The sequence below is a fragment of the Podarcis pityusensis genome, assembly GCF_964106645.2.
Source record: "Podarcis pityusensis genome assembly, chromosome: Z".
Lineage (NCBI taxonomy): Eukaryota > Metazoa > Chordata > Lepidosauria > Squamata > Lacertidae > Podarcis > Podarcis pityusensis.
This window is the reverse complement of record NC_138044.1, coordinates 13083923-13097344: the sequence shown is the minus strand read 5'-3', so window position 1 is coordinate 13097344 and position 13422 is coordinate 13083923. Positions and strand designations below refer to the sequence as shown.

At 46.4% G+C, this 13422-nt stretch overlaps 1 protein-coding gene across 6 annotated transcripts in view; it reads left to right on the top strand.

Annotated features, from left to right (window-relative positions):
* PNPLA7 (patatin like domain 7, lysophospholipase) overlaps window positions 1–13422 on the top strand; it is a 114163-nt gene that overhangs the window by 68064 nt on the left and 32677 nt on the right. For all 6 annotated transcript variants that reach the window (XM_080989557.1, XM_080989556.1, XM_080989555.1 and 3 more), the window contains 3 exons: window positions 1283–1346; window positions 4124–4292; window positions 7848–8030. In XM_080989557.1, coding sequence (XP_080845683.1) covers window positions 1283–1346; window positions 4124–4292; window positions 7848–8030 — 416 coding nt within the window. The remainder of the gene's footprint in view (window positions 1–1282; window positions 1347–4123; window positions 4293–7847; window positions 8031–13422) is intronic.

Genomic DNA, 13422 nt, shown 5'->3' with positions numbered 1-13422 from the left:
AGGGCTCAGTACTGCTAGTATTTGCCCTGGTAGGCAGAATACAGAAACTGTCAGTAAAGGGGGTGAATCAGAATGTGTGGTCCTAAGAAGCTAGAAAATCTCCTCCGCTGAGGCCTTGCAGGAAGGTCCTGAGAGTCTCTGTGTGGAAGCACCACTTTCTAAAAAACCACCCGCTTCAGTCCAAAGTGGTGCACCAGTCTCTTGATTTAGGGGGCAACTGATGAGCAATACTGAGAAGCAGCCAGAGCAAATCTGAGACAGTGCGACAGTCTCTATTGCGTTGCTCTCCAAAAGAGGATAGTAGTATTTCATGTGCTTAGACAGAAATCCTTCAAGGTCCCAGTATCTGTAATTGGGTGCCAGAACCTGCAGCCTTCTCCAGGCAAAACATGTTGCCCTGCTTCTTGGACCACAGCCCATTTTCTTTTCAAACTTAAAAGAACGAACACTCAAGATGTTTCAATGCTATACCAGGATACTGAAATGACAGCTGATTTGTTTTGCAGCTTCTCTGGGGTAGTTGATGAGGATGAGCCATTTTGGTTTGTATGCTTGCTAAAGGAAAAGCCATGATTTGCAGGACAGCAATTCTGGAGTTTTTAGATGCTCGGAAGACACACAGCTGTGCTGACCACTGTAGTCCATGTGTTGGCAAACTTGAAGCTGGATTACTGCAAAGCACTCTGTGTGTGGCTACCCTTGAGCCAGGTTCAGAAACTCCAGCTGGTGCAGAAGGCAACAGCCAAACTGCTGGAGGGCGCATCTGACCAACAACCTGGGGCACCATCATATGCACTGGTTGCCCATCTACTACCAAGCCTGATTTGAGGTCCTTGTATTACATTTAAAAGCCCTGAACAGCTTAGCTCCGCAATGCATTGGGGACTGCCTGAATCCTTATATCCCAGCTCAGTCACTGAGATCGTCTGCAGGAATGTCACTAATTCTTCAAGCTGGCAAGGCTCATATGATGATAATAACAAGAAATAGTGTCTTTTGTATCATTGACCCATTCCTGCAGAACACCTTGCCAACAGAGATGCAGAAGGCACTTTCTGTTTCAACTTTTAAAAGCCTGCTGAAAACTTTTTTGTTCTGTCAGGCTTATGCAAGCAATCAAAAATACATTTTTCCACAACAGTTAGCTGATTTCTGATTTCAACTTTTTATATGGTTCTTATTGCATGAGTTTATGTACAGTTGTTGTAAACCACTCTGATACATATTTTTGATGAAAAGTGATATATATATATTTATAAATAAATATATTCTCTTTTTCTAGGTCCTGCTCTGGTCCTCACCAGTGACAACATCAAACAGCAACTTGGTTCTGCAGCTTTGGACAGGTAACTCCTGCGTTGTCTCTTTAGTGTTGTGGAGGATGTTTTGAGCTTTTCATCCTTTTAGCACCAGACACAGATTTTTTTATTCACCTGGGCATTTGGATAGCCCTAGCAGTCTGTCTCTTGGTGGTTTATTTTTGGCATTCTTATGTGGGTGGTATGGGCATTTTATAGTTCTGGGTAATTTTTGTACATGATTTTTGGGTGATTTTAAAAAAATATTTATTTTGTTTTAATGTGGTTTTTCTCCCCTCATTATATTTAGTATGCTGTTGTCCCAGCAATGTAAAACGATACATAAAATTGATTTGAATTCAATTATCCTGCCTCACAAGGATGTTGTGTGAATAAAACAAGGTGGACCCCACCAATACAGTATACATCAGTGGAAGTGCAAACGGGATTTTAAAAAATGAAAATAAACCCTAACTGCACAAGTTTAGGATTCTCCAGTCTGGGATTGGCAGGGAGCTTGAATATTTTAAACTGCCATTAAACAAAAGAAAAGAGGAGGGGGAAACACCCTTAATTTCCTGTGGGTTCATTTTTCGCTCGTCAAGCCCCTGAAATATCAGGCAGCTGTCAGGTTAATTAGCTCTGCTTTTGAAGGCGTTGGATGTTTTTGCCTCCTTTTCTGAGAAGTTGTCATGAAATGTCTGATTAATGGCTGGCATCTGCACATCCTGTGTCTATTGACACAAAGTTCCTGGGTGGAATGGAAAGAAGGCAGAACCCACACAAATAGGAAGTGAGCTGGGGAAACCCTCTGCTGCAGGGGATGGGTTGTGCTAAGGTAGGAGATTTGGATCCTGAGGTTAGGATGGTGAATAGCATTGGGCCATATAGAGCGTAGGAAGGAAGCTTTCTGATAAAGCCAAATTACACTGCTAGTCCTATTCAGAGCAGACTCATTGAAATCAATGGACATGACTTACTTTGGCTCATTCCCTTAAGTAGATCTGCTCTTAAGAGGGCTTAGTTGAGAATGAAGAATACAGTCACCCAGAGGGAGCAGATGTCCAAATGGTACAGTGCAGTGCTGTGCCGTGCTCATTCTGATGCAGAATTTTTTTCCCACCACTACCCCTCTCTATTCTGAAAGAGCTGCTTTTAACGGGAGAGGTGGCAACTCACATATCCCAAGGGATACGCTATGAAACAGGGGAGCTGCATTGACATTACTACTCCTCCTGCACAGCCCCCATTTATTTCAGCAGGGATTGTACAGGAGAAGATACTGATAGAGGTGCCGCCAGGGTGGGACTTTGAGGCAGATGTCCTGGGTCCCTCTCAGCAGAATGGATAAGGGAGGGGTCAAATGCAGCAGGCTTTATCACTCGCAGGGTGGGGAAAACTGGTGAGCCAAATCTCCAATTCCTCCACCTGCCCATTGACTAGCTCTGACAGGTGGGCAAGAACATACCCATCCCCCAGTCAGTTACCTAATGGGATAATGTCAGGGGACACCTATAAAAGTTCAAAGGGTTCCCTGTAACCACTGATTGACCCTTGCAGCAATCTTCTTTTGAATTTGTGCTTTCAGCACCAATCAGCTGATCAGTGCTTATAGGGAAACCCTTTCAAGTGAGACAGGTGCAGGAAACTGAGCCAGTGTGTGCGCTTCAGGTGCTCAAGGCATGAAGCTGAGGACTGATGAGAACCTGTTGACTTCACACCTCGCTTGTGAGCTTCCTGGACAGCAATCTAGCAGGCTGCTGCGGGAAGGAGGATGCTGGACCAGATGGACCTTTAGTCCCATTCCTTTGTCCCAGAATCCCAGCATCCTGCCTTTCCCCACCCCTGCTATATGCAAAGAGCCTGCTGGGTCAATTCAGGGACCTGTCCAGCCCAACATCCTGTTCTGAAAGTGGTCAACTAGATGCCTGTGGGAAAACCTTATGAGGACTCCCAGGCCAGGGGGTGGGGCAAGGCAGGTGGAAGAAGGCCTTGCCTGATGAAGTCTCTCCCCTCACAGTTCTTCCTCCAGGCATAGCTTCCTTATGAGGACTCCCAGAGCCGGGGGTGGGGCAAGGCCTTCTTCCACCTGCCTTGCCCCACCCTCCAGTCTCTGCTTCTCAATTTGTATTGTATTATTTTATGCACTGTGGCTAGCTGTTGTTTTATTGATTGTAGTTTAGAAATTATTTAGATTTCTGTTTAATTTTTATATGCTGATATTTAATATTATTCTATATTATTATAATGATTGTTAAATGTTACTTTATTTGATGTAGGTTGCTCATTTTAAAGTTATGTTTTATTATCACATTTTTGTACAGTCAAACCTCCATTTTGGGATGCACATGTGGCAAACCCAGAAGTATTTTACCGGGCTTTGCCACACGCACATGAGCAGAAGCGGTCCTCAGGTTGCGGAAACCTCGGGATCCGACTGGACCTCTGGAATGGATCCCGTCCGCAACCGGAGATACCATTGTATTGCATTAGATTGTTATAAGGCGTACATTCTTTGTTTCTTCAGCTTGTAAACCGCCTTGGTATTGTAAGATAGAAAGACGGTATACAAGTTAAAAGTGATGGAGGAGCAGAAGAGCACTCACCCCACCCCCATTGTTTCCAGCAGCCAGTATTCCAAAGCACAACTACCTCTAGCTGTGGAGGTAGAGCACAGCCGTCCTGGCTAGTAGCCATTGCCATTCCTCTCCTCGCCTGCTGTCCCCGCAATCATGGGTTCTGACTGATGCTTCAAGACCAAGGCCTTTGGATACAAAGAGCCCCCTCATACCGGTCCTTCCTCTTTGTGTCTCTCCCCTCTTCAGCATCCACGAGTACCGCTTGTCCAGTTGGCTGGGCCAGCAGGAGGACATGCACCGCATCGTGCTCTACCAGTCTGACAGCACTCTCACGCCCTGGACTCAGCGTTGCATCCGGCAGGCCGATTGCATCTTGATTGTGGGCCTGGGGGAACAGGAGCCGACAGTTGGAGAGGTGAGGCTTTCCCAAACCTCTACCTTCTACTATGTCATCCCACTTGGCTCAGTATTTTCTACTCTGACTTGCAGCAACTGTCTAGGCTTCAGGCAGAGGCTCTTACCAGCCCTTCCTGGAGATGCCAGGAATTGTACCTGGGACCTCTTCCATGCAAAGCAGATGCAGTACCACTGAGATACTGCCCTTCCTCTAAACATAAAGTAAGATTCTGTTCATCATTATTTTGAATAATAGAGCAATTTTGTAACTGCCTTAATATTGAGCCAGACCGTTGATCCTTGGCAGTGACTCACCAAGTTTTCAGACTGTTTTGCCCCCAGCCCTAACTGCACATCTCGGAGATTGAGCCCTGGTCTGCCGCAGAGCTGTGCTGCGCCCTTACCCAACATGGTATATTGCATATCTGGAACTTCTAGCCCACTTTGCAAACCACCATTGTATCTTGCAAATCTGTGGATATGCTCTAGTCTGTCTGCAAACTAGCTGCACAACATACTGAAATGTCATCCATCCTGCATTCTATATCACTTAGCAAATGAAATCACGTACAGTATAAAGATGTCTGAGAGGGAGGATTTAAGAGAGCAGCTTTCTGCTTGTGGGCTGCTTTCTGTGTCATCTGCAGCGTGCTTAGCCCCACTATGCAAGCAAGTCAACTTTCTGCCTGCTGGAGCTTATCAACTCTTGTGCTGAGGGTTGGCACTCCCGATTAAACTGCAGGCACCGGATTTACCGAGATGAGATTCAGGCCATGTAAGCTGCTTTTGTGTTGGATTCTGAGGTCTGCTGCTTTTCTCTCTCCTTTCTTCTGTTCTGATTATGGCAGAGCCTGACAAAATGCATTCACAAGCCTGTACTTAGGACTGCACCACAAACACCTTTGTCATAGTGACACCCCTGCACTTTCCAGTGTTGCACGCTGTGACCATCTGAACTCAAGATGCACACTCTTTCTTATGCAAAATGTAGGAAAACAAAATAAAAACCCCACACCAGTCTCTCAGTCATCCAGCATAGCTACAGTGCTTGGGAAGGATGGTGAAAATGATTGAAATGCCCTGGAGCTTCTTATTTATAGAGACAAGATAATAAATAGGCTGTGAGATACAGAAGTTATCAACATCCAGATATGTTATCTGCTCCCTGGGATGATTTTCTTGCCTCTCCCTTTCTTATGACTATTATGATTATTTCTTATTATTACAGTTTCTTACTTCCTCTTCACCCTAAGATCCCAGGGCAGGTTACAATTTAAAATACAACATTAATATTAAAACATATTACACAATATTAAACACAGTTTAAAATAACTGAAACTAGTACCCCTCCAATTTTTTAATGGTCATACAAATTCAGTGCACCTGCACTAGAACATAAAGACCCCTGGTGGATCGGGCTAGTGCTGGGGTCAGCAAACTTTTTCAGCAGGGGGACGGTCCACTGTCCCTCAGACCATATGGGGGGGCTGGACTGTATTTTGAAGAGAAATAAATGAACGAATTCCTATGCCCCACAAATAACCCAGAGATGCATTTTAAATAAAAACACACATTCTACTCATGTAAAAACACCAGGCAGGCCCCACAAATAACCCAGAGATGCATTTTAAATAAAAGGACACATTCTACTCATGTAAAAACACACTGATTCTCGGACTGTCTGCAGGCTGGATTTAGAAGGCGATTGGGCCGGATCCTGCCCCTGGGCCTTAGTTTGCCTAGGTAAAGGTAAAGGTACCCCTGCCCGTACGGGCCAGTCGTGACCGACTCTAGGGTTGTGCGCTCATCTCACTCAAGAGGCCGGGAGCCGGCGCCGTCCGAAGACACTTCCGGGTCACATGGCCAGCGTGACGAGGCTGCACTGGTGAGCCAGCACCAGCGCCGCACACGGAAACACCGTTTACCTTCCCGCTATAAAGCGGTCCCTATTTATCTACTTGCACTTAGGGGTGCTTTCGAACTGCTAGGTGGGCAGGAGCTGGGACCGAACGACGGGAGCTCACCCCGCCGCGGGGATTCGAACCGCTGACCTTACGATCAGCAAGTCCTAGGCACTGAGGTTTTACCCACAGCGCCACCCGCGTCCCTTTTAGTTTGCCTACCCATGGGCTATTGGCCCATCTAGTGCAGCATCCTGTCTTGCAGTTGCTAATCAGATGTCTCTTCTAGGAACAACCCTGTGAGGCAGGTTAGGCAGAGAGTTGATGATTAGTCCAAGATCACTCAGTTAACTTCGTGGCAAAGGAGGGATTTAAACTTGAGTCTCCCAGGTTCTAGTCCTGACAATATAAGCACCACATCACCAAGGTCCATTAATTACATGGGGTCTACTCTGAGAAGAACACAGTTGGATACAACCTATATTTTTATCCTTGCATATTTTTTCCCATTCTTTTGCTGGTCATGAGGAAGTGAGGGAAGGATGAAACCTTGTTCTAGGCACCCCAAATCGTACTCAAACCACCCTTTGGCCCATGAGATTAACCAGTTGCTGCCCATCCATTTTCAAGCACATGCTTTCTTCTCTTTTTTAAAACAGAAACTGGTATTATCTATGTTGTAAATGAAAATTGCCCGTTTCCCTTATGGGGTATCCAAGAGCCCATATAGAGTCCTTACATAGGTTCCCTATTGGTAGGAGAGAATAACAGTGGCCAACCAGAGAACATTGAGAAGCAAAGCAGCTAGTAAACTTGATCGTTATTGAACTGTTGCAACAGGGTGCTCCCCTCACCCGCAGGAAAGGAAGAGGAACCCTGAAAAATGGTGTGCAAGGCCTTATAAAGACTTTTGAAATTCCCACCCTGTAGATCAAGACCAACCCCAGAAACATCACATACATCACAGAAGGGGTGTAATCTAAGACCACCCCTCAGATACATCATACCTACATCACAGATAAGGCGGTTTTAAAACAGAAATTTGAATGTTGTTTTTCTCCTGTAGTTGTTTATCTCCTGTCTGACAGGTTACTTGATTGGATTGCCTGGGTAGCCTAGCCAGTCTTTTGTAATGATAAATACTTAGTTCCTGGGCCATGTCACAGGCTCACACCCTATTCAAATACAGACATACCCTTAAGACAGGATTTGTGAAGGAAAAGACAATGGGGAGGCTTTTCCATTTTCCTTTGACCTTGCAGAGAAAACATTTGGTCAGTTTGGGACAGTTTGGGAATCAAAATGGTTCCAGGTCAGTCTTCCTGTGCTGATCTATGTATGTGCTTGGTTGGTACACTTATGAACATTTAACATATATCTAAGACCTCAAAATTCCTATCACATCAAGAAGCTGATTCTATGGTAGTACCGAATTCACACCATGGTCACTAGGAGAAATGTACCTTTGCTGTGTAGCAGCACAGCATTTCCGAAGGTCATGCATCACTAACTATCCCTAGTGTGCCTGTTGCAGGCCTGGGGGCAGGAGCAGGCAACTAAATCAGTGTGCTAGCACATGAAGTGTGTCTGTGAGTGATGTGGGATGATTGCTGCGGGACTGTGCCACTGGCAGCTGTGCTCACCTGGACAATTATTTTCTATTGTTGTTCTAGCTGGAGCGGATGCTGGAGAACACGGCTGTCCGAGCCCAGAAACAGCTGATCCTACTTCACAGGGAGGATGGCCCCCTTCCCTCCCGGACCGTGGAATGGCTCAACATGCGTAGCTGGTGTTCAGCCCACCTCCATCTTCGCTGCCCCAGGCGGGTTTTCTCCCGGCGGAGCCTCCCCAAGCTGGTAGGTAGCTTCATGGGGGGGAAGGAGGAAACCCCCTGTTCAACTGGAGACTGGTTTAGCTCATGCCTGTCTCTCTTCTTACAACCAATCAGGGTGTAGCTCTTCCTGCCATTGTCTCTGGCATCACTTATTGTTGATCTCCTTACCTTCAGCCCTACTGGTCGCAGTGGTCACCAGTCAGCACTGCCCTGTTACATTGCCAAGTCACTATTGGTGGCTACTATGCCCATTTCATTTCATCCATCTGCCAACAGTATTTCTCAGAACCCCAGCAGTTGGTGTATGCTTGACCCATGAGACCTGGATTTTTATTTTTTATTATATTTATATCCCACCTTTTCTTACCAAGAGGCTTAAGGTGGTGTATTTGGGTTATCCACCTCTCACTTTATCCTCGTGACAACCCTTTGAGATCAGTTAGGCAGCCAGACACTAAATGACCCAAGGTCAACCCAGTGGTTGAATGGGGAATGGAACACTAGGCCTTGGTCCAACACGCTTAGCAGATACAGAATTCTAGCTCAGTTGTTCAACCCAAAGCATCATCTAACATGCTTTAAGACTGCTGGTTAGCTGTTCTGATACACAACAACTTTTGCCCAAGAGGGAAATTCTGAAAGCCTCCATCCTGTTTTCCAATGACTCCTAAGATCGGCTGTCGTAAGGGCAAGCAGTGTGGGAAAGTGCAGCCACAAGCTACGAACCACGATGGCTACTTCTGCTAAGAACATAGTCCAATGGCCGATCTAGTTCAACATCCTCTTTTTGCAATGACTAATCAGGTGCCTTAGTAGAAAGCCTGCAAACGGGACCTGAGCACAGCAGCACTTTCTCCTCCAGAAGTTTCTAGCAACTGGTATTAAAAAGCATACTGCCTGGGGTGTTAGGGGACATGTAGTACCTCTTGTGGTGGACATGTTGTGCTCCTTCTGGGGTAGTTTGTCCACCTCCCCCGCCCTGCACTCAATTCTCATCTGTGGCTCCTCGAAGCTGTCAGCATGCGACAGTGGCCATGTCCCAGGAAATGGCTTTGTCTGGCTAGCCAAATTAAGAGAGGGTAGTTGATGGGTCTCAAACCCTCAGTGAATTAGGGACTTCTCCTGCATGCAAAGACAGGATCTGGTGGATTGAGTGGACAAGACCAAGAGTGGGTCCAAGGGTCAAGAAGGAGTTTATGTATGTGCTGTAGAGCAACGTTTCCCAACCAGAGGCCATATGCCCCCGCCCCCGCCCCGAATATTCCAAGGGGGCCACAGGTGAAAATCATGTAAATGAGGGAGCCATAACACAAGGCTAGGGGGCCACAGAGGGAAGTGAGAAATGAAGAAAACATTTAAAAAATAATAATCCTGATTGGCTGGCTATCCGCTGGACCAATCACAAGTGGGTAAGGGGACCCTAAGGGGACCCACGAGGACCTAATGCTCCTTTTTGCCACATGCATTTTCTTGAGGCAGTTCTGGTTTGTTTCCAGTGGGAGAGGATGATTGCTGAGGCCCCCGTTTTGACCAGTAGAGCTTGCGATGCAGAACCTCAAGGTCAGGTAACTGCTATAGTGGGGTGGCAATGGGTAGGGCTGGGTGAGCTGGAGCTGCTTGTTGCTGCCACCAGTGCTGGGCCAGGTGGCAGCCTGGGCCTGACTCTGCAAGGCGCAGGGTGCAATCCACCCCAGCGCATAGTGGAGCAGGGCCTTTGGATGTTGCTGAGGGGCGCAGGGCCTGTTGGCAGCATTGGCTCAGCTCTGCAAGGCACGGGGTGAAATCCACCCCAGCGCCTAGCCAAGCAGGGTCGTTTGGTGCTGCTCGCTTGCATCTAGTAAATAACTGTCTACTCAGAAGAAAGGCACAATGAGTACAGTGGGCCTTACTCCCAGGTAAGGGTATGTGGGGCTATAGTATTTTATCTAGGCAGCCAGGGCTCCTCCGGATGACAATATATTTTTGATCAGGTCAGTGAGGACCACTTGCTTTTAAAAATCCTCCCATATATACAGAAATCCTTGAGCACCTTTTGGACTGTATCTGTAGGTTTCCCCCTATGTGTTAATTAACTGGGGTCAAATAAGTGTTTACTTTTTATAATACATGGAAGATGGATCTCCTTTGGGAGGTTGTGGACTCTCCTTCCTTGGAGGTTTTTAAGCAGAGGTTGGATGGCCATCTGTCATGGATGCTTTAGCTGAGTTTCCTACATTGCAGGCGGTTGCACTAGAAATATGACTATTGGGGGTCCCTCCTAGCTCCATGATTCTATGTTTTTCTTCTTCAACAATATTGCATCATGTTCCTATCATTTTATGTAATTGTATTTTGTATAAATTATAAAAATTATAAATGAAACATGTTCTGTTTACAAACAAAACATTTAAATAGCTACCTTTCTACTGGGAGGATGGGATTTAGCCAGGATTTTTGTTGGGGGTGCAGAACCTCAGATTTGTATTGATTTGTGTTGATTTTTACTTACTTGGGGGGGCAGCTGCCCCTTGCCCCTCCCCCCGGCTACACCCATGGGGGGAGCCACAGGAAGGAAACAAAGTCGGGAGGGGGCCATGGTTGGGAAAAGTTGGGAAACACTACTGTAGAGGAAAGTGAAGGGCAGATGGGACTCATCAACCTGGGAAGGTAGCCCATCTAGGAGAAGGAAGACTCTGATCCTAAACCTCCATTGCCTTGTGGGATATCTTTAGGAGAAGACAAGGCTAAGTGGAGACCCTAAAGTGATTGGATGGTGTTTGTACACCTCCTTCCAGCAACCCATGCATCCAAGCTGGTGCCAAGCATATTGCTCTGCTTTTCTTTGGACTATACAAACAGGGCCGAGGGGGCATTCTTATTCATCTGGGCAGCCCAGGACCTCTCTCTCTACACATTGCCCAGGCAGCAGGTGCTGTGATTCTCCAGTAGTTTAGTTTCACCCCCAGGGGCACACTCCATTGTCTCTCAAGACAGACAGATGCCAACAACAACTGCCTCCACCGGTAGAGGGAGAACATAGCTATCAAGGCTAGTAGTCATCGTGGCTTGCTCACTGTCTGAGGCAAGCCTCAGAATACTCTTAATACTAGTTGCTGGAAAGAACAAGCTGAGGAAGTTGCTGTTGCATTCATGTTTCCTGCTTGCGGGTATCCCATTGGGGCATCTGGTTGGCCATTGTGAGAACAGAATGCTGAACTAGATGGGCTGTCTTTGGCCTGATCCATCAGCTACTACTTAAGGTGAGCATCATAAGTGCAGAAGAAGCTGCCTTATAACAGAGCAGACCATCTTCACTTTGGCCAGTATTGCCTGCTCTGACTGGCTGCTCTTCAGGGTCTTAAGCAGGTAAAAGCTCTTTCCTCTTCTTTTTGCTGGAGAAGGGAGGGACTGAATCTGGGACCTTCTGCATGCTAAGCATGTGCTCTGTCACCGAGCTCTGAGTGCTCCCTGGGGACGCTTCCCCATATTATGAGTGTGAGAGATGATGTTTGTGCATCTGGGTGCTTGCCTCTTTCTCCCCAGATATTTGTATCCTTGTGGGGTGTGTATGTTGTTTTCTTCACTCTTCCTTCCTTCCACACCCACCCTAGGGTGGCCTTCTGTCATGTCAGGCAATTGCACAGTGTGAGACGATCAGACCAAGCCTTGCACTCTCCCCACCCCGCTTCCCCCTGGCATCCTTGATGAGCTGTTTTATTTCCTGATTAATTACTCAGAAGCAATTGACCCTCTTCTCCTGAATAACGTATAGTCCCCTTTGTATGCTTGTTAGCTGGCCTGATTATAGCAGCCATCAAGTGTGTGTGTGTGTGTGTGTGTGTGTGCGCGCGCGCGCATGTGAACCACTTATAAACTCCATCTCCAACTCCTCAAAAGATTCCATCAACGGTATCTCTGAAATATTTTACATATCACTTGCCAGTGTACTGGAAGAAGCAAAGATCACCAGTGTCGAAGCAATGATTCTTCAACATCAACTTTGTTATGTTGTTCGGACGCCTGATTATAGTCTTCCAAGCAACTTCTCTATTCCAAACTTGAAAATGGAAAGCGTAATGCTGGTGATCAACAAGAGAGGTTTAAAGACTCTCTCAAGGCAAATCTAAAAAAATGTTGTATAAACCCCGACAACTGAGAAACACTAGCCTGCGAGTGCTCCAGTCGGAGAACGGCCTTTACCAAAGGTGTCATGGTCTTTGAAGACGCTCGAACTCAGGACCAAAGGGAGAAATGTGCTAAGAGGAAGGCACATTTGGCAAACCCTCACCATGATCAATTGCTGCCCAGAAACCTATGTTCCCACTGTGGAAGGACGTGTGGATCCAGAATTGGCCTCCACAGTCACTTACTGTTAAGACCGTGTTCTTGGAAGACAATCTTACTCGGCTATGAGTGATTGCCAAAGAAGAAATGTAGGGATCAGTCTTCATGGCAAAAAATGTTGACAGTGTTATGTTCCTATGCTGTGTGTTGAGTTTAAAACCAATAAAGAAATTGCAAAATATCAGATTACTATGCAATATTTGTTCAGAGTAGATCCACTGAAATGAATTGATCCAAGATAGCCATGCCTATTAATTTCAATGGCTCTGCCGTTGAGTAGGATGATCACTAGGTCCAAATCCATGCTTTCAAGCTGATGTAGGTTCTGTCCTTTATTAACAGGTGCAAAGAGAGCATTGAGAAGAACACAGAGAAATGATATATGATGTGCTTAGCATGGATTTTATATGACAGATGTTAGTGATTAGGGTTATATATCCAGTGTAAGAGAATGGCAAATAGGCCAGGTGAAAAGTGCTGAATCTGCCAAGTTTAACAAGCTATATTCGCATTCAATAAAAGAGTACAGTAATTCATTTTCAGTAAATCAGCATTATTGTATTGCTTATTTGGACAATATTACTCACGTAACTGAAAAGTGTGTGTATGTTGTGTATGTGTGTGCCGTAGATCCTGAGTGTGTGGAAGAGGGCAAGGTGGGGGGCTGGCAAGGGCAGGACAGAGAAGAGCAGTGGCCGACGAATGACACTGGGAAGGATCTAGTAGGCTCGGAAGGTCTCTCCCCAGGCTGGGATAGCCCAAGAAAGAGTATCCTAGGTAAGGTCTTAGTATGTGGGGGGAATTTCCCTTGCTTCACCCAATCTCCCCACTAGTCCTCTACAGTGTGAGGCACAGGTTTCATCTCTGGAGTTGCTAGAGGCTGGTTTGGGCTCATCATCTTTGCCCCACCAGCGCTACCTCTGGAGTTAGCAGAAACCATTTCTAGTCCCACCCTTCATGTGTGTGCATGTGTTTTACTCTTCCTGTCCCGTCCAGCTGTGAGGAGGCAGTAATGCCTCCCCTCTGTCACCCAGGTCATGGGACTGCCAGCACAGGCATGGAACAGATGCGTCTGGTTCCTTCTTCTTAGA